The sequence below is a fragment of the Hemibagrus wyckioides genome, linkage group LG20 (assembly GCF_019097595.1).
Source record: "Hemibagrus wyckioides isolate EC202008001 linkage group LG20, SWU_Hwy_1.0, whole genome shotgun sequence".
Classification (NCBI taxonomy): domain Eukaryota; kingdom Metazoa; phylum Chordata; class Actinopteri; order Siluriformes; family Bagridae; genus Hemibagrus; species Hemibagrus wyckioides.
The window spans coordinates 16465274-16487704 of NC_080729.1; the positions used below are offsets into that span (position 1 = coordinate 16465274).

Consider the following 22431-nt stretch of genomic DNA (forward strand, 5'->3'; position numbering starts at 1 on the left):
CCCTTATTAAGGCTTCTTGGAGTCCGATGGGATAACAGATGGGCAGTAGGAATTTAATTATACTGTTAAAATGTTATATTAGAGAGGAAATTTATACATGACATCAGACTAGAGAAAAAAAAATAAATCAGTCTTGGGAGATTGACTCCATGATCCAGTTTTACCGATTTTAGTGCGATCTAATCACTTCACCTGGATTAACTTGTGTATGAAGCAATGTGTTCACAAAAAATATCCTAATGTGCTCTGTACTAGGATTCTTAAAATAAGTTTGTGGGTATTTAACATATTTTAAAGAGTGACCCTGCTAAAAAATCAGGCTTTGTCTGAAAAGCTGCTAGCCGTATATTGATAGATCACCATTGCCAGCTGGTTGAAAGAAAGATTTTTCAGAGGATTTTTCAGAGGATCTCAATGGCAATGCATATAGAAATCTCAAACATTTATTTTAGCAGTTCATCTGTTTACTCAATTAATAAGGAAGCAGGAAAAGCAAATCCCATTGTCTACCAGTTGGCAATGATGATTTCCCAGTTTGACCTGCTCAGCCTGTGTCCTAGTAGCTGCAACTGATCAGATCAGGCTGATTATTTCAGCAGGGGAACTATTTTCAATGGCAAAAAAGAAGAAAATATGAATTTGTGTAATACACTCGACTTCTACTGAGGAGGTACCTTCAGTACTATCAATATTAGAACAATAATCACTTAGTCTGTATCTTTTTTTGCTGAGAATCACTACTGTCATGTTTCCAGGTGAAATACACCGACCAGGCCTAACATTATGACCACCTGCCTAATATTAGCAGAGAAAGTTCCAGAGAAAGTACAGTATGCTACCTTTTTTAGTTACCTTTGAGAGTGTTTACATCATTACATCAGATTATATCTGTCGTTGCAACAGGCAAGTTAAAAAATAAAAGTAGGTTGTTTAGAATATTGATGGGGTTAAAGAGGATGATGATGCCCGGTGATGATGATGATGATGATGAGTTTATATAAGTTACGGTTCGGCATTAATGGTGAGTGGATCGCTTCTGAGCGCGTGCAGCGTGCAGCCAATAGGATTCTGCGCACGTGAGGGGAGTTTAGTGAGCTCGCGGCAAAGAGCTCTGCAGCTCTGTGTGCGCGCGCCTTTCTGAAACCGGGACATCAACTAAATGTCGTGGACATGGATGGGTAAGTTTCATTTTTTAACAGCTTCCCCTTGGGTTATGAAGGAAATGACGTACTTATTTTTTGGAGACCGGTCTGGCAGGTTGGAGATACAATCCTGCATGAATAGAGCATAAGTTTTCTGTAATAAAACTTGAATACGTTGCCATGGCTTTATATATATATATATCTTTGGTTCCATAAATTAATTTTTCTGGACTAAAAAGCACAGTGCATGGTTTTTCATGTTGTTTTGTACACTAGAGGATCATATGGATATGCAAATTCACATGATATTTACAGTAATGGAAGTTCTGTAGTAGACTATATGTGATTTTCTATATGTGAGTCAGGACCCTGGGATGTTGTCCCCTTATGTCTTGTAAGGATCTAATAAAATAAATGTTGATGTTTCTTTAAGAAAAGTAAAGTGTGCATGCTTGAAAATACAACATGAACACGATTCTGTCCTAACTTCTTCAGTGTTTTTCTCCAAAGACGTTGACTCGTAGAGAATTAGAGTGATTGTCAGACATTTTATGGTTGATGTAAAGTCTAGACTCTGCAGTCTTTTTTCTCTTCAGCTCTAGTAAAAACAGAAGGTCCATTGGCTTATACACTTTCCCCTGGATATTAACCTGTCTCTGTGGATGAGGCAGAAGCGCCAGTTGGACTAAAATGTGCTGACAGTATATGGAGTTGCTGAGCTCCTCGATTCTATTAAGGTTGGTAAAGATGGCATTCTATGTGTGTGCAGTTTATTGTATTGAGCGTTGGCCTTATGAACAGTAACCTATAGAAAAGATCTGCCCCAGAAGAACAGAGATACTGTGACTAAAGTGCGTGATCAGTGATGTTTGTCTTCGTGCGGATCTCACACATGGTCATCTGATGCACAACTCCTCACACATCCATCTTCACACATCCATCATGAAAACTGTCTTTGTCTGATTAGACTGCATGCATTATAATTTAGCAGCCTGTCTCTTTAATGTGGCAGATATTGATCAAGTGTTTCTTAAGATTGAAATCAGTCACTTCCTTTGCTTTGCTTCTTATGTTCTCCTGAAATAGGAGCCTTGATCAGTCTGAATGATTTAACCTTGCTACTGTGGCTTAGGAAGACACACGACAAGGTACCTGTGTGCACAATTAGCCACCGATTGACATTCTACTGTATGTTTATATAAAACCGTGCCACATTATGAGAGAAGTGCAGTTCACATATAACAGATATAAGATCGCATACTCTTTGAGATAAGTAGTTACATTTAATTTCCAACAATGCATAGTCTATAGTCTTAACCCTTAACTTTAAGCATTAAAAGACTTTTCTCAGAAGAAAACTGTGCACACTGCTACTGCCATCTTTCTAGAGAATGAGTTAACTAAAACTTAATATAGAATAAACATTTCACACAATTCACTTAATACACAATTCTATTAATTATCCATTTACCCACAAGTTACTATTACCATACAAAGACAATCATTCTCATTTGAAAATTTGGTGATGGATCATTGATGCCTTGGAGCTGTTTTGTGGTTAGTGGTTCAGGCCATATTGTGAAGATTGATGGCATCATGAATTACCAGGTTGTTTTTCAATGGGAACTCCCACTAAATATTAATTCCGGGGGTTTGAAAACTTTATTTATATTCATCTGCTGGCTCTAATATGGTTTCTGTTTCTATAATAACAACTCACATAGGGACTTGCATGACAGGGGTTCCACGTAAGATAAGTGTGAAGGAAAATGTGTGATGTTTTCTTTGAGGAGCTGTTTATTTATCATTTTTGGAAGGAGTCTCCATTTTTAGCTTTGTAGTAAAAAGTGGAATTTATTTTGTTTCAAACACTGAGTTTTCTCAGTGGTAAGTAGTAAGGGGATTAATTTAGCTGCTATAATGTAAGCTATAAGAGGAGCTAACCTGTTTTGTGGATTTATAAACTAAGTGCGGATGCATGTCATACTTTAATTAAGTAAAAAATGATATTTTTCGGCAAATTGCTTTGGTATAAGATGAATAAAGCTCTTTGCTCTTTGAGTTGGCTTCACTTTGTCCTGCATCACACCAGCCTGTGGTTGATTATTTTCCTAAGTGCTTATTCCCTCTATGCTCTATTAACTTTTGTTGATTTCTATGAAGGGTGCCAATAATTCATACAGATCTAAAAGTATTCTTAACACTATAATAATATAAATCTGACACTGCTGTAGATTTTTTTTTAAATAAATGTTGTGTCAGCATCTTGCAGCATCTGACTTGACAATATTTTTTACTATCTTTAACTTTCAGGAGGTTTCTTTTCTGGCATCCAGTGAAATCTCCAGTGAAGCACTTCCTCTGTTCCTCAGCTCTGCACCTGCTGGCCATCCAGTGACACGTCATCATTTCTTTCTTAAGTAAAATGAGTAAAGCTCCTCTGCTGGACTATGGGCTTCAGTCTCTGGCTCCAGCTCCTGGTTATGGGGTTACAGCTGGGCTGTCCCTGGCTACAGACACAGAGCAGAGCACAGCCTTATGCTTTGTAGGCCTTCTGCTACTCTTCCTCATCTTCCTGTTGGTGCGGTGTTTCCGGATCCTTCTGGACCCATACGGTAGCATGCCGGCATCCTCCTGGAATGACCACAAAGATGGACTGAGAACAGTTTGATTTTACTCAAGTGTAGGAAAAAGGGAAACCCCTTTTTATGCTTGCAGCAAATGTAAATGGAGATCGAATGCTCAGTGGCCCGGATATTGATTCAAGCTGGACAGACGCTTGAGTTAGATATGATTAAGTGGAAGGTGGGAATTCTCTGAACAGGCTGTCTTGGGAACGGTCAGCACTTGTCTGTCTGTTTTTGTATATGCAAATGATACTCAAACAATCACTACTCAAATGGTATACAAATTCATAGATAAGTATCACAACAACCTGCAAGACAATTCTGTCAGAATGTGTTCATCCAAAAATAACTTGTGTACATAGGACAGCTTTAACTTTTCACTATTGTCTACATTTTTTTATTAAACAGGAATTTAAATATTTGTTATATACCAAGTTACAGTATTATATAATAGACTTGCATGCGTGAATGCAGCTTCAGTTGTACTGTCAAGAGTTTTGTTCTGCTTTTTTTTAAAATTATTATTATTATTCAATGATCTCTAGATTTGCTGATGCTGAAATTCAAATCACTGATAAGCTGAGAAATTGTGCCTTTATATCTGTCAGGAAAGCTTTATTTTTGTAAGAACATTTACTGCAGGGTTTTCTGTCCCTTTCCTAATGTTCTCCTGAACAAACTCATTTCCGCACCTAACATATTGCCAGCTCCTCAAACTTGTACTATTTTGGTCTACTGTTATCAGTATCTTCAGGATTGATGGTTGAGCGAAGCTGTTTAGTCATTAAGATCCTTCTTGCGTCAACTGCTAATTATTATAGATGCTATAATCACATCGATATTTCAGCGTTAAAATCTGTTGGATTACTCTGGCTGTTTTTTGTTTTTTTTGAAGTTCACTCTCAGGCTAATTGAGGAAGGAATACACTGCTCACTCAAACCATCCTCTCTGTGTGTAATTTAATCAATGTTTATTACACTGACAGTATTTGCACTGAGGCTCTGCAGATAGGATCAAGCATAGCGTTATCAGCCTGTCCTTATATTTCACTCTCTTAGTCTTATTCACTTCAGACATTTTTTTTTTTGGTTGCATTTACATATCAGTTTTTGCAAAGAAAATCATATTCAATTTTGCATTCATTTGCATCCCTTTCATTTGCATTTCTATCTATATGCACCGAATTTTATTATATAATGTCCTCTTTGCATAACACTCAAACTAGCATGTGCCTCTGTCGCTAAATCCAACCAAATCTTTCTAGCTGTAAGCCACAAATTCACAAACCTTTTGCTTAATTCCCGTCACACTGACAGATCTAATCCTAATAAAGCAGGAAAGCTCACATTTAACAAGCTGACTCAGGTATTTTAGCAAAGGGCTGCAGTTAAAACTCCTGCACAAACTCTGGTTTTCTGACTGCATCCATTTTCTGTTCGCTGATTTGCACGACGTAATACACTTAGCATTAAATATTCTGTTTATTACTCTCTTTTTAAAGCAATTAGGTTTTTGGTTTGTTGTGTGTGGCAGCATGTTTGAATACTGGGTTGTTGTCTAAGCACTAGATAAATGAGTGAGTGTAGAGAAAAGTCATTAAAATAGAGAGTTATTGATCATGCGATTGATTCCAGCTGGTGTTAAAATCTCTGTGTACTGTTGATGAGCAGTGCAAATTGGAGACACTCCAGAGACACTCGTGTTACATAAACATCCATCAGGCCCATCACAGTTTGTTTGTTTATGTGTGTGTTTGTGAATGTGTGTGTGTGTGTGTGTAGTGCTTGTTAGGGACTTGTTAACATCACTCAGGTGAGTGCTACACAGTGTTTGTGAGTCATCATTATGCGTACAAATAATTAAAGCTGTGTTTGATATCCACATCAGCATAATGCTCAAAAGATGTCAATTTGTCTTATAAATCTGACTAAAATGCCACTTCTGTCACTCTCTGCTGCTAGACTCTCTAGCATCTTCGATGTCACTGGGGCGTAAAAGCATCTACCAAAATAATGAATGGATTTTTTTTAATGAGTATGTGTGAATTGGATCTAAGCTGGTTTATAGAAAACTTAATGAGAATATCTAAAGGTTTATATGTATCAGGGGAACTTGCCTGTCAAACATGGGACTAGAATATTATGGGATATTTATTTTTCATTAATCCGGCTTTTACCTATTTGCACTTTTGATATTTTATCCACTAATTACCATTCTTCACGACAAAATAGACTGCCAGTTAATTTAGCATTGATTGTTAGATAAAAGCAAAGTTAGCATCCGAAATGAAATGCTAAATGAAGTAAAAAGTTAATATATAATTATTTTAGGTTAAAAATTTCTCTGCTGCCGGTCAGTGTCCTTAAACTCTTCCTAACTCGTTAATTCGGATCCTGCTACTTCCTGACAGATGCACTTATGAAACAGTGAACAATGACCCCTGTTGTCAAACGAAACAAAGAAGAGATGAATCATCACGTTCTCATAATTTCCCAGTGGAGATTCGGTGAAGGCCAATGAGCAGAACGTACAGGAGGGCTTTCTCTCCTGGGACAGACTTCAGGGTTCCGTCTTAGCTGACAGGAAGGATAAAAGTGCACTTGCACGCAAGACACACTAGATATAAGCTCTCGGTTTTACTGTAGCCTGCAAAATTTTAAACATGCTTACAGACACACTTCAATCTTAATAATGGCATTGACCCTCAAGTGAACTTGATACGTCCAATCATTATTTTCTCAATTCACATTTTTCTTACACAATATATTAATAAATTATTCATATATTATAGCAATTATGTAGCCAATACATACATTTTATTAGGTGGCAAATTATTCAGTTCCACCTCTTAGTGTTGTCTAGACACTAAGGACTCTGACAAAGTGTAGAGTATCTTAAAAGGGTCTTTAATGACTTCCCGTTGAACATCAGGACTTCACAAATGAAATGAACTTGCTCGATCATTACTGCTTGTTCCTGAAGTGACTTTGTTTTGCAGCCCTTTAGCTATTTAAAAGAAATCCACAGGCTCTCTCAGCCCAGATGTATTTTATGAACTATTCAAATATCAGACTCATTAATCACATGTATACAATAATACTGCGGCTATTTATTGGCTTTTTGTTCCAGAGTTTTCCACCAACAGAACAGGTCGAAGATGATATAATATATAGGCCTACTTACAGGCTAATAATCATAAGAACTCAATAATAAATACTGCTTAGATAATGGTGGGTTGTTGTTTTCAGCACTGTATGAAAATTTGAGGAAACAAAATCCCAGACTCCCTGGCTTTCCTGTCACACTATGAGACACCACAAGTCCCTTTGGGAATTCAGGGCAGACCGCCTACTGGCTGAGAGCCACTTGGCTATTTTGTGTGGGAAATCTGTGAATATAATAGTGGACAGTTTAACTGACAATATAAAGGCCACTTAAGGGAACCAGTCCATGTAAACATTCATGTTTACAATATATATTCTAGCACTAATGAAAAAAAACCCCTTATATTTATCAGTAATATTAATTGTGAATAAGACGTGCACTTGCTGCTTCTGGTCACTGACAAACATGCAAAACTAGAACACACACAGCTACTGTAAGTGCACTAGGCTAATCTAACATCAGGAATGCACAGGCTGTTGGGTAATAGTTGAGGAATGACATGACTGCCTTAGATGCCTGTCATAGTCTTATCGCAGCATTTTTACGTATCATCCTTATCTCAGAGTCATCTATCTGCAAAGGACTTAGAGTCATGTTCACAAACATGCACATAATGTTAGAAGCGGGTCCACTCTTGATGACCTGTTGCATACATTTGAGTGAGAGATTTAGGCAAGAGATCAGGTAGCTCAACTAAGAAAAATTACCTTAAAGCAAATGTCAGTGAAGTATACAGTTGGACAAGGAAACAGAACAAGGAAATCTGAAAGAACTAGACAAAAAACACTGATATTAATATTTATTCGCATAAAAGTGGGTGTATTTTTTTTTTTTGCAAGATTGTTACAACATTCCAAAATATTAGGTCAAATGGAAATAGTGTGAAAGAATCAAAAGTAAAAGTTTAATCTTCACTCTCTTGAACGCCAGACCTAATTCTCAGGGGATGGCATCCTGCTGAGCTTTAACAGAGCCGTCAGAATAAAGAAATCTTACTTTTGGGTAAACAAACCTGTACACATATGGGTGTATACGTTATTATAAAAAAAAGTGCAGTGAATTAAACTGTTATTATTGTGACTGTGTCAATAAAAAATCATATAATACACTATTTGGACATATTGATTACATAAAAATGTTGTAACGTCTGTGAAACATAGCCATATCACACTGTTTTGTTGGAATAAATTAAATCAACTTAAAAGCAGATCACATTCAACTGCAAAACATCCACCTAATTGATTAACTATTTCTCCATTTGATCCAGGCTACCGTTTTAAAGTCTATAGGTGAAATGTGGTTAAACCTCTGAATGTGGTTTCTGCACACAGTTTGTGTCTGGATGGAAATCCCTTGGTCACTGTTGCCAGATTATGAGTTGTTGGGTATTTTTTCCCGCTGGACTACTGTATTCAGTTAAATTTGTAAAATGACTTTAGACTAGTAGATAGTGTTTAAATTGTGTTCATTTTATTTCAGATGGGACTGCTTTTTGTAGTGTAATGTCCATTTGAGATTATAGTGGATTGTGTAGATTGTGTGAACCCTGAGTTTTTCAGACATTCAGGGTAACCTGGCAACCCTGATCTCTAAAACAGGTGCAACTCTTACGCAATAGAGCGCACGGCTCCTGCAGACAGACAGTAAAGATGTCAAATCTGATTCATTTACTTGATTCGAATCTCTGATTTTGATTCGTTTGAGTCTTCATGGCAATTTTGTCTTCTTGTTTTGTTTGTTAAAGTGTGTGTGTGTGTGTGTATTTTATCACGGTGTAGGCGTGAGATATATAGTGAGAATGCACCATTTATCAGAAATCACCAGTTATCATTGCTTAAATGATTTTGTTTGTGTATGTGTATATTGTATATTACGTGTATATTTTACACATTTTTATACACATATTTATTTACATACATCCTAGTGAGATGTTGATACCTTGTGAGTAATGTATGACTGTATGAGAAAACACAGGTTTAATCCTATCGAGAATGATTCGTAGATTCACAGAGTCACTCTAGCTCGACGGAGTCGAACAGAATGAACCGATTCCTTCGCGAGTCGCTGAAACCGGACAGTTCACGCGCCGCAATTCAGGAGGAGCACGCAGATCTGCCTCTGTCTCTGCACCCTTGAGGGCGGACACACCGCTGGAAACATCCCCAGGTATTATTAGTACTGAGATATAATTGTCGAAGGATAAATAAATACTGAGTAATGTGATGAAGGATAATATTAGTAATTAGGTGGTAATTTTTTTTTTCAGAGACAGACAGTGTTTACTGTCAAATGAAGCGCTGCCGTTAGCAGTAGATGATATTTAATAGCAGCGAGTCGCTTGGACGTGTTTTCGCAGTGTAATGGCGCATCAGAGCGCTCTGACCTTCACACAGTGATATCTGATTAGATCGCATTTCCGGAGACAGTTCTCTTATCTTGTTTATTTCGATGGTGATATGTGTAAGGTGCTGTTTCTCTTACAGTCATAGAAACGTAACGAGATGAAACGAGAGCAAAACCACGTCTGCGTGCGAGATTGCATTGCAGTGAAATTTGCATTAGAGACCCCTAAAATGGCTGCTTACTGTATAACTATGTACATTTCGACTCATTTCAGGATTCATTCTTCACTCTTCCCATTGACAACAAACTGGATGTTTTTTCTGCATTTGGAAGGATGGTTTCATTTCGTTGTCTCGCGACTTAACGACTTAAATAAACGTCACTGCCAATTAACTACGTCATTTTTTTTGCGAGTCTTTGAAGTCACGTGAACTTTTATTTCACTCGCTGAACACGTATTCAGCGTTAAAAGTTCATCTTGAAACGTCGTTGTGGCAGAAATGTTATGAGCAAAACTCCAGCATATCAGTCTTCTTATGTGTGTAAAATCTCTACGTTCTCAGGGTTAGTGAGTATGCTGCTAGCTTGCCGTGTCACCTGGCTCACACCACCACCAGGTTTACTTGATGCATACATTTGCTTACATGGCCATATTCATATTCTCCACCTGCAGCATGGAGCTGATTAATGAGTGGTTATGGAGGCAGGAGTACTGGCTTCCCCCTGGAATCACCTGGAAGGATTTGGAGCAGATGGAGGGTTCTCCGTTCCCCCGGGACCTGCTCATCTCACTGCCCCTGGCACTTGGTTTCATAGGCCTAAGAAAGGTTTTTGAGAGGTGACCATTGCACCTACATGTCTAAAAGTGCACACTACTGTACTGTACCATTACTTTATTTTGTCACACTGTATAGTACAGCATGTAGCTGTGGATGTAGACACACTTCTCTGTTGTTATTATGAATTAAAGGAAGCATACCGAATCATGCGGTTGGTGATATTGTGAAAGTAATATATTCACAATAGTGTATCATGATATGTAACTCTGTCACAATATGAAATCTATGCTGTATTTGTGTAAAATGTATAATGTGATTATTTTCCTGTGACAGCATGCCCCAGGGTATAGAAATACAGGTACCTACTGTATTCGATCTATTTGTGTGAATTCTTATTTTCCTTAGGAGTTGTTTAGGACAGAGGTAGTAATTTTGGCCTAGATCTAGTCTTTTGTTGCTGAGGGTGTGAGAAACGCTAGTAGGGGCCATGACTGAAATTCAGGATGTTTACAGGATTCAGGGCTCCCACAGCTGTAAAGATCCCAAGAGCACCCAAGTGGGCGTGTCAGCTTTCAATTAACGTTTAAAAACAACTGTAGGCTTCAAAACACAGTTACAATCACACATTAGAAAATAATCTGGTTGGAGTTTAATTCCTTTTGCTTTTAAAAGCAGCTATTAGCCTTATGCTGGCATGTAACAGCACCCCATCTGTTTGTGAAGAGAGGAGAGCTCAGCTCACTGTGGGTCTATAGAGTTATGTGATTGTCCAAATGCTGGCTCAGGGGAGCAGGAGACAGGGAGAGCATGAGATGCTGAATCAACAAACAGCAGCAGGCCTGCAAGAGTGTCTGTGTGTGTGTGTGTATGTGTAAGATATGGCTTTGTTGCTGTGGCAGCTGACCACTATTGTAATCTGAGAAGATCTGAGGTATCACCTGATCAATTTGTCCCTCTCACCCATGTTTGATCTCATCTTTCTTGGGTCTAATTAATCTCTCTCACACACACACACACACACACACAAAAACATTATCTCATGTGTCACACCTTCTAGAATGTAATGCATTTTCAAACCCTTTTATTCTAGAAAACCAAACAATAATGTGTCCATATATGACCCAGTATGAGTCTGTGAAGTGCTTACGTGAATGTGTGTCATTATGTCTCTTATTTAGGTGCATAGCTGTTCCTCTGAGTAGACTGTTAGGGGTGAAAGACAAGTTGCGCTTATCAGCCTCACCTGCCCCAAGCCTGGAGGCCTTTTACGGCAAACACAGCAGACAACCTGCACAGGTGAGCACTGGGAAAATAAGCACACACACATACACACACACACACACACACACACACATACACACAAAAGATGTATTGTTCATCAAGGCAGCATGTGTGAAGTCCCAGGTGGCTCGTGTAGTTTTGCATACCTTCTTCCTGGAAAAATATATCCATGTCGCTTTACAAACAATTATGGATGCTAACACCATGTTAACCATTTTTCCCTGAGCTATGTCTAGAGTCAGAGTTTTATGCTAACTTTGCATAACATTGCATTTTTCTCTGCACTAACACAGTTTCTCTGGTATGTGTATTATATTTAATGTTTTTAAACAAGAAAACGTAACTTTTGGAAAACTAAACAGATCTTTCTGGAAAAAGTCTAGAATATTTTCATGGGGAAAGGGCAAGAAGCCACGTTGAAGCCACGTTGAAGCCCTCCATGATTGTGTAAAACTGCTGTACATTATAGAAAGTTACAGTTAGGAATGTTAATTTGCCTGTCCGTATGATACAAAGTGATGTGCTGATAAACACTAGGGCTACTTTGCAAGCACACTGTGCTGATATATACAGTATCTCACAAAAGTGAGTACACCCCTCACATTTTTGTAAATATTTTATTTTTATATCTTTTCATGTGACAACACTGAAGAAATGACACTCTGCTCCAATGTAAAGTAGTGAGTGTACAGCCTGTATAACAGTGTAAATTTGCTGTCCCCTCAAAATAACTCAACACACAGCCATTAATGTCTAAACCGTTGGCAACAAAAGTGAGTACACCCCTAAGTGGAAATGTCCAAATTGGGCCCAATTAGCCATTTACCCTCCCTGGTGTTATGTGACTCATTAGTGTTACAAGGTCTCAGGTGTGAATGGGGAGCAGGTGTGTTAAATTTGGTGTTATCACTCTCACACTCTCTCATACTGTTCACTGGAAGTTCAACAGGGCACCTCATGGCAAAGAACATTCTGAGGATCTGGAAAAAAGAATTGTTGCTCTACATAAAGATGGCCTAGGCTAAAAGAAGATTGCCAAGACCCTGACACTGAGCTGCAGCACGGTGGGCAAGACCATATAGTGGTTTTACAGGACAGGTTCCACTCAGAACAGGCCTCGCCATGGTCGACCAAAGAAGTTGAGTGCATGTGCTCAGAGTCATATCCAGAGGTCGTCTTTGAGAAATAGACGTATGAGTGCTGCCAGCATTGCTGCAGAGGTTGAAGGGGTGGGGGGTCAGTCTGTCAGTGCTCTGACCATACGCCGCACACTGCATCAAATTGGTCTGCATGGCTGTCATCCCAGAAGGAAGCCTCTACTAAAGATGATGCACAAGAAAGCCCACATACAGTTTGCTGAAGACAAGCTCACCAAGGACATGGATTACTGGAACCATGTCCTGTGGTCCGATGAGACCAAGATAAACTTATTTGGTTCAGATGGTGTCAAGCGTGTGTGGCAGCAACCTGGTGAGGAGTACAAAGACAAGTGTGCCTTGCCTACAGTCAAGCATGGTGGTGGGAGTGTCATGGTCTGGGCCTGCATGAGTGCTGTCGGTACTGGGGAGCTACAGTTCATTGAGGGAACCATGAATGCCAACATGTACTGTGACATACTGAAGCAGAGCATGAACTCCTCCCTTTGGAGACTGGGCCGCAGGGCAGTATTCCAACATGATAACGACCCCAAACACACCTCCAAGACGACCACTGCCTTGCTAAAGAAGCTGGGGGTAAAGGTGATGGACTGGCCAAGCATGTCTTCAGACCTAAACCCTATTGAGCATCTGTGGGGCATCCTCAAACGGAAGGTGGGGGAGCGCAAGGTCTCTAACATCCACCAGCTCTGTGATGTCATCATGGAGGAGTGGAAGAGGACTCCAGTGGCAACCTGTGAAACTCTGGTGAACTCCATGCCCAAGAGGGTTAAGACAGTGCTGGAAAATAATGGTGGCCACTCAAAATATTGACACTTTGGGCCCAATTTGGACATTTCCACTTAGGGGTGTAGTCACTTTTGTTGCCAACAGTTTATACATTAATGGCTGTGTGTTGAGTTATTTTAAGGGGACAGCAAATTTACACTATTATACAGGCTTTACACTCACTACTAGATGTCATTGTCATTTAAAAAAGCCTTGAAAATTAGCTTCATCTGTGTCAGAGGAAGGTATGTGTTAATCCCCGGCCTGTTTTGTTTGAGGTGAGAAAGCTAGAGGGGACACGAATGGCTTCAGTAAACTAGCCTTCATCTGTCACTGGATCTAAATTATGATCGCTTTGAAAACAAATTTGTTTGATTTTTCCAGCACTTACACAGAGATACAATCATGAGGGTTGCTCCTACCATGAAGTTGCACATGTTCTCTTCCTCTACACATCATAAACTGAAAACAAACCTCAGGGTTTTGTAATACTACACAAGTGTCAATCATATGATCCACACGAGGAGTGCCCTGGCTCGCTGCTTCCTCTTATCTCTGTTTGTGATAGTTTGTGATCTCTGGACATTTCCATTTTCTTGTTTAGAGAAACCAACATGTGTAAACATGCCAAATCTGTTAAGTTCTAAAGCTAAAGACAATCCCCACTTTAAATTTTATTTTTATTGACTGTTTTTCAGAATGAGCTCAGCAGTCTGATGAAGCAGAGCAGCCTAACCCAGAAACAAATAGAAATCTGGTTCCGTCATCGTCGAAATCAGGACAGACCCAGCAACACCAAGAAGTTCTGTGAGGCAAGGTGTGTTCACTCTACAAAAACAAGGGTATTCACATGTAATAACCACCGTGGTCCTTATGTTTCACTTAGTAGCAGTGATTATCATGTTCTAGATAACAATCACATGGCATTTGACTGTGTGCTTGTGATGGTGTTACATGATATCCATTGCATTGTTTGGTCTAGTGACCTTGGGCCTTGGCAAGGTCTTTAATCTACACGGTTAAGTCCAAAATATCTTTAATCTTGTTTTGTAGTTGGAGGTTTGTCTTCTACTTAATATCGTTCATTGGTGGACTTGCATCGCTTATCGAAGTAAGTGTTGTCATTGCCGTGTTTTGTAGCCATTCCCTTCATAGCAGCGGTCTCCAGTCTTATCTGGAGAGGGCCGCTGTGGGTGCAGGTTTCATTCCAACAAGCAGAAGCCACACCTGAGTCTATTGAAAGCCAAGATGGACTGATTAAACAGGTGGAATCAGATGTGGCTCCTGCTTGATTGAAATAAAAACCTGTACTCACACCAGCCCCTTTGTGGATAAGATTGGATACCTCTGGTCCATGTTGTGTGCTAGTTTTACCAGAATTATATGCATGTTGTGTAGATGAAGTTCTTTAAAAAAATAATAATAATAATAATAATAATAACTCGACTCATTATTTTCAATAAATATTTAGTATTTAGTCATATTTGAAATGAGCAGATACAGATCCAATTAGGAGCTTTTGCCAGAAAGGTTCACAGTGTGAATCTGGTTGAAACTGTGGATTGGGTTTTGGATCCTGTGGGACACTGATGGCACGAGCGAGCAATTAGATATAAAGCTTGCAGAACAATGAAAGGTCGTTTATGAACATTAAAAAGTGATGCTGCATGAATCATTTACAGCAACAGCCTAGTCTGAGCTGCTGTGTTGTACATTGGTTATAAAAATTCATTTGAAAATATCCTGGGCAGGTGTTCACAAGCAAGAGTGAAAGAATTGCTTATCTCTAGTAATGTAATGCAGCTGAGATTGAGGAACTGTCAGAGACTGAATTGACAGACCATGCTGACACTTCTGCCATTTTTACCTTGGGGTTTTTCCATTGTTTCTTTAGGTAGAGTTCACACTTAACTTAAAAAAAAAATGTGGTTGAGGCCACACCTACTGCAAATACAGATATTTGAATACAGACATTTGGAGCACTAAACAGATGTTAATACAGACATTATGGTACACCCTTACACCACAAGGGAAGGTATTAGTTAAGTACCTGGCATGAACCTGTACCTGGAATGAAGCAGTATAAGTTTGCACTCTCGAATTGCATGAAATGTAAATTATATGAAGTAAAACAAATCCTATACAGACACATGCTACTTTTTTCTTTTCAATAATAGCAGCGTTTATAATAACAGCAGTCAGACAAGCCTAATGATTATTCATTTGCCTTACAACTTACTTATAGTATGTTTCCCCTGAAGCACAATGGAATGTAATACATATTTGTTTTCCGTGTAACAGAAATTGCATGCATTAACCAAGAGCAGGATACATTCTCACCTTACTGAGCTGTCAATCATCTATTAGCAGGGATCCTTAAACGCTTCATTAAGATCTCATTTGTCACATTATGTCAGGGATCATACAAAGTAACAAGAGGTTATTTGATCCCACTTTCATTTCGATTGTCATTGTCTGTCATTGCCGTATGGAGTGAGAGTGTGTGTGTGTTAGTGTGTGTTACAGAAGCCTGTTATCTGACCTCATTCTTTCTCTGCCTGGCAGACATCTTGGTTTTGGGAGCAGAAGGAGTGCTGGAGGGGATATCCCCAACAGGTAAGCATACCACAGACACACAAAAAAGGCAGGAGTAGAAAAACACCTTTTTTGTTATATCATTTGCATTGGCAGCCCAGGGGAAAGAGCTTCTTGACCAAAAGAAAAAAAAAACCCAGCAATATAACAATCATTTCCATTTATCCAAATTACAACTTTGTAAACTGTGTCCTACATTCGGAGAGAGGAGTTTATTTGCCTTTCAAAGCTGTATGAGCTTGAGTAAAAGTGTGTGTGGACATGTTTGTGTTTATTTTTTATCCTTTATTTTGGTGGCAAAGGGTTCCTTTTGGTTTCTGAGTTTGATCTGTGTAGCTGAATAATTATTAAATTATTATTATTATTATTTTAATTATTATTAAATTAATTAGCTGAATAATTATGGCAATGGAAAGTCCTCACATAAGTTTTTTTTTTTTTTTACGTTGAATAATTTATTAAATAGCACATTTAAGGTAGTAGAAAAGGTGCACATGCACACACACTTATTCAGTCACATTATGCCTTTGGTTATTTATTTATTTATTTATTCATTTATTTATTTAGCTGTATCTCCTAATGATTTTGTTATTCCAGCAACAATTACTGATCTTTCAATACTTGTGTATTGCAGCGTGTGGAGAATGTGCATTACTGGTATTACATGCTGGAACTAGGCTTCTACTGGTCCCTGCTGCTCTGTGTCTCTGTGGACGTCAAGAGAAAAGTAAGTGCTGAGTATTTAGCACAGAAGCCTAATTGCAATTCATAGAGCTCGGTAACAGCTCACCGAAAATAGAACACGACTTTCGCCTATGCTTTTGTGACGCAAAACGTACACCATATGGCCAGAATTATGTAAACAACTGACCATCTGCCAGTCAACAACTACATGAGCTTGTTCGACTTGCTGTTCCATAACCCAGGGCAGTTATATGGTCCCCACTTTGCAGCTATAACAGCCTCCATTCTTCTGCAAAAGCTTACTACAAGGTTTTGGAGTGTGTCTGTGGGAATTTGTTCAGCTTTGTGGCTTGAACGAGAACTCCTTGCTCACAACCACACCAAACTAGTCAAAAAATGTCTTTATGGTCCTCACTATATACACATGTTGTTATGCTGAAAGAAGAAACAGCCATGTCCAAACTGGTGCTACAAATTGAAGCATACAATGATTTAAAATATTTTCTTTTGCTGTAGCATTAACCTTCACTTGAAATGGCCCAAACCCTGAAAAAAGACCCATTCTATTCCTTCACCTAAGTTTACTATAGGTACTATGCATTCTGGTAGGTAGCGTTATCCTGGTATCTACCAAATCTAGTCCATCTGGACCATTTGTCCATCAGACTCCCAGTTAGTGGGGTGTGGTTCATCGCTCCTGAGAACTGCTCCAGAGTCCAGTGGCACTGCTTGGCCAAGGAAACAAGGAAATTTCATAAAGGTCCTGTTGCAGAGTTATTTCGGCTGAGATGGTTTGGAAAAACTGAGTGATCGAACAGAGAATCAATGATTTTATACGTACGATATATATGTTATAGCACTGAACAATCACACACTATCAGTCGTCATTTAACGTCTGTTGTTGCTTCTGGATTCTTCCATTTAACAGTAATAGCCTTTATAGTCTACTGGGTTGAATCTAGCAGGGCATGAACTGACTTCTGACATGTTTTTAGCTCTGTGGTTAAGTCATTGGACTACTGATTGGAAGGTTATGAAGGTTATGAATCCCAGGACCACCAATCTGTCACTGCTGTTCCCTCGAGCAAGGCCCTTAACCCTGAATTGCTCAGTTGTATAAAAATGGGATGTATGTAAGCCGCTCTGGGTAAGGGCATCTCCCAAATACCGTAAATGTGAATGTTTTAAGTGACTGAGATCTTCATTACAACACATTCTACTGCTACTGTTTGTTTATAGAGATTGCATGTCTTGTGCTTGATTTCATGCACTTCAATGCAATCAATTATTAGGAGGGAGACCACATACATTTGGTCACATAGTGTATTTGTGTACAAGATTAAATAGGTCTCTGAAAGAGATATACAGCTGTGTATCTAAGTGATGTTTTTAAACACACAAGTACATTTTAAGTAACTCAAAATTAGTAAGTAAATTAATAAGTAACTTATTAAACTCTTAAAAGTTCCCCATCAGCTCTCGTTTCTGTTCTAGGATTTCAAAGAACAAATTGTCCACCACATTGCTACCATCTTTCTGCTCGGATTCTCTTACTGTGCCAACTACATCCGCATTGGCACTCTGGTCATCCTCGTCCATGACTCCTCTGACTTCCTGCTAGAGGTGAGAATGCACTGTAGAGGCTTCGTTGCTGTCAGAAATAATTCCATGAATAAGGAAGTCCTTGATAATGATATTGAGAAATGTATGTCGACAACTTCTGTCCAAAGCATGTGTTCTCTGAAGGAACCTGCATCCTGAAACTTATGCAATGCAGTATGTTAATATTGAGGTTTCTTTTGATGTCCTGTGGGATTCTGGTGCTGATGAGGATGCTGCACGCTCATTATAAATGGGAGAAATTAGACCCTCTGAAGCAATGGTCTTACTGGTGGACCGGTTTAGTTACAATAGTATTTAAGAAGAGAAAGAAGTATAGTAATTTCAAACAAAAAGCTAGTGGTCACTTTTCACTGTTAGCTCCTAAAGGCGACAGTACAAGTGCTTCTTTTCGGACACATCATTTTCCATCTGTGTCACATCAACAGGAAATCGAATGCAGAAACGTTGCTGAAAACACTGGACTCAGAGTACTCTAATGCAGTGCAGCTATATGATGCTGAGTCGTGAGTTAAGGCAGAGAATAAGCTTCAGGATGATGCTGTTGATGGATGAATTAGCATAAAGCTTTAAAAGATAAGACAAGATATGGAGCAGCATGTCCATGAAACATGTTTAAACTTATAAAACAAACCATGATAATCAGATCATTTTAATTATAAAGAATAACATGCAAGTCACTTCAAGTCATAAAGATTTATTTCATTCTGAGTGATGACATGTCTGAAGTAACACAATTTTTTTTCGTTCTTTCCCAACAGTCAGCAAAAATGTTCAATTATGCAGGCTGGAAAAAAACCTGCGACTCGCTATTTGTGGTGTTTGCTGTGGTGTTCCTGGTCACACGCCTGGTCGTGTTTCCAAGCAAGTAAGACCTCTGTCCCGTCAGCTTTCATTAGGAGACAATTGCTTAATTAATAATGTAAGATCAAGAAAATGATAGCGTAACAACATAGCAGTGGTGTAATAGATGAGTAATTAGATCCTTGCCAGGTGTTCACTTGGCACTATATGTTTTTTTCTCCTGCGTTTATTAGAAAGCAGTTATTGCGTTATTAGAGCAGACTCGCTGATCTTTCTTGTTTTCTATATCCCATAGGATCATATACACTACTCTGATCTCGTCGATGGACTTCTTCCAGCCATTTGTAGGGTATTATTTCTTCAACTGTCTGCTCCTAGTGCTGCAGTCCCTGCACATCTTCTGGGCCTGGCTCATACTCCGCATGATCTACAAGTTCCTCTTTCTGGGAAAGGTGTGTCACAGCTCTGTAGATGAAAACGTTGGTAGATATGACAGAATACTGGTGGCCTAAAAAAAAAAAAAAAGGCAGACACCTTGTAAACATTAGAACAAACACAGAATATTTAACCCAGGACAGTTAATTTAGTTAGTAAATTTTTTTTGTTTTAATGCTTGTGTTTTTAAACATCCTGACCGTTTCCCTGCAGTTGGACAAAGACGAACGCAGTGACGATGAAAGTGAGGCAGACGAAGAGGAGGAGGAAGAAGAAGAAGATGGAGATGAAGAAGAGGATCAGGCCTCATGGAGGAAGAGGAAAGTGGTCCTCGATTCCAAACTGGCCATGATGACTTCCAGTTGTGTTTTAAACAACTTGGCTAATCAGAGAGTCAGTGTGAGCAGCAGAACCCCCAAAGCGAGATAGCGAAAGAGAGAGAGAGAGAGAGCACTGAGGTTACTCTTATTGTTGTGTTCACTATTAATTTAAAAGAATTAAGACAGGGGTGTAACATTTTGGACCTTGTAGCCATAAGACATTGCTACTGACTGCCAATGTTATGCATATCCTAGACTGTCATAGCAGTTCATAACACCTCTGGCTCTAATGCTAGTCTCACACACTAAAAACTATGGGCTGGTCCTTCATACTACTGGAGTTTCACTGCACTCGATGTTTCTGTGCTTTCTGCTTTTAACAGACAGACGTTTAAGTGGCTGCTAAACAAAACAAAAACATGGTTTTGGAAAAGTACGGAAACGTCCAGTGCAGAGGGAACCGATCGAGCAGAATTGTGAAACACTGTATAAGTGATAAACAAAGTATGCACAAATATGTATGCTTTCTTGACAGTACCATAAGCTGAAGACGAAAGACTACACAATAATGGAAGCCTTCATGAAAACTCACTGTTATTTGTACATATGCCTTTTCTCTGTTTTTAATCTGTATTGTATTATTAAATGAGTTGAACAATTTTAGACTCACTTATTTTTAACACTTCATCACACCTTCATTAGAACAGAACCATAATTAGGTTACCCATCATACACTTTGTTGTTTGTCTCAATTTGATGATTGTGATGTCATACTCTACCTGTATTTTCCATATCTCAACAAAGATGGATGTGTTTGCAGTGCATGACTCATTCACTTCAATAAATAAACTACCCTTTTCAGTTTAACCTTATAATATGAGAAATAGAAAAATAAGATTAGACAAATGTATTTTTATTATCATGATATCTGGCGTATAATTATCTATCTATATGTGTCTATCAATCTAGTCTTACACTGTTTGTGTTTATGGGGAAGTGCTGCCCTCTTGTGGGTAGTTATAGTACTGCAGGAAAGCGTTAAATATTTTTATAAACTAAAATTTATTGAGAAATTAAAAATTATATATACACTATATTGCCAAAAGTATTCGCTCACCCATCCAAATAATCAGAATCAGGTGTTCCAATCACTTCCATAGCCACAGGTGTATAAAATCAAGCACCTAGGCATGCAGACTGTTTTTACAAACAGTCGCTCTCAGGAGCTCAGTGAATTCCAGCGTGGAACTGTGATAGGATGCCACCTGCAACAAATCCAGTCGTGAAATTTCCTCGCTCCTAAATATTCCACAGTCAACTGTCAGCTGTATTATAAGAACGTGGAAGTGTTTGGGAACGACAGCAACTCAGCCACGAAGTGGTAGGCCACGTAAACTGACGGAGCGGAGTCAGCGGATGCTGAGGCGCATAGTGCGAAGAGGTCGCCAACTTTCTGCAGAGTCAATCGCTACAGACCTCCAAACTTCATGTGGCCTTCAGATTAGCTCAAGAACAGTGCGCAGAGAGCTTCATGGAATGGGTTTCCATGGCCGAGCAGCTGCATCCAAGCCATACATCACCAAGTGCAATGCAAAGCGTCGGATGCAGTGGTGTAAAGCACGCCGCCACTGGACTCTAGAGCAGTGGAGACGCGTTCTCTGGAGTGACGAATCGCGCTTCTCCATCTGGCAATCTGATGGACGAGTCTGGGTTTGGCGGTTGCCAGGAGAACGGTACTTGTCTGACTGCATTGTGCCAAGTGTAAAGTTTGGTGGAGGTGGGATTATGGTGTGGGGTTGTTTTTCAGGAGCTGGGCTTGGCCCCTTAGTTCCAGTGAAAGGAACTCTGAATGCTTCAGCATACCAAGACATTTTGGACAATTCCATGCTCCCAACTTTGTGGGAACAGTTTGGAGCTGGCCCCTTCCTCTTCCAACATGACTGTGCACCAGTGCACAAATCAAGGTCCATAAACACATGGATGACAGAGTCTGGTGTGGAGGAACTTGACTGGCCTGCACAGAGTCCTGACCTCAACCCGATAGAACACCTTTGGGATGAATTAGAGCGGAGACTGAGAGCCAGACCTTCTCGTCCAACATCAGTGTGTGACCTCATAAATGCGCTTCTGGAAGAATGGTCAAAAATTCCCATAAACACACTCCTAAACCTTGTGGACAGTCTTCCCAGAAGAGTTGAAGCTGTTCATATGCGAGTCAAGGCAGGTGAGCGAATACTTTTGGCAATATAGTCTATCTATATATATATATATATATATATATATATATATATATATATATATATATATATATATATATATATATATATATATATATATATATATATATATATATATATATATATATATATATATATATAGTGAAAGCTGTGGACATTTATAAATAAAACTAACCAGTTTAAAATTATAGTTCTAGATATCAAACACCGCAAAGACATGCCGTTGTACCTCATACACAAATTTTGCATGCCTAAGGTTGCCCACTAGAGGGCGCCATTGGACACGAAAATAACCCGAGTCAAACAGAAACCGTAGAGAGCTTTTAGAATGAATGAAAGTTGCTCTGTGGAGTGTCTAAAATGATCTGTATCGAGTAGTAAGTACGGTGTTATCTGCTGGGTGCATGAATCATGACAACGGCTCATCAAAGGATACTTCAAAAAGAATCTGGCTTTTGCTCGCCAGCAACCTC

General features: G+C 39.1%; 1 protein-coding gene and 1 long non-coding RNA gene across 2 annotated transcripts; both read left to right on the plus strand.

Annotated features, from left to right (window-relative positions):
* The first annotated feature begins 1024 nt into the window (after positions 1–1024).
* On the plus strand, positions 1025–8304 carry LOC131342075 (uncharacterized). The gene is made up of 3 exons (XR_009202949.1): positions 1025–1178; positions 1739–1879; positions 3456–8304. It is a non-coding gene; the product is annotated as an uncharacterized LOC131342075 (long non-coding RNA).
* A 647-nt stretch (positions 8305–8951) lies between these two features.
* On the plus strand, positions 8952–20379 carry cers4b (ceramide synthase 4b). Its single transcript, XM_058372806.1, has 11 exons — positions 8952–9101; positions 9952–10116; positions 11236–11353; positions 13962–14080; positions 14317–14374; positions 15829–15879; positions 16493–16585; positions 18037–18165; positions 18924–19030; positions 19262–19418; positions 19615–20379. Exons 2-11 carry the CDS (start codon positions 9953–9955, stop codon positions 19828–19830), a joined length of 1212 nt encoding a protein of 403 aa, XP_058228789.1. The 5' UTR covers positions 8952–9101; position 9952; the 3' UTR covers positions 19831–20379.
* Positions 20380–22431: the final 2052 nt, after the last annotated feature.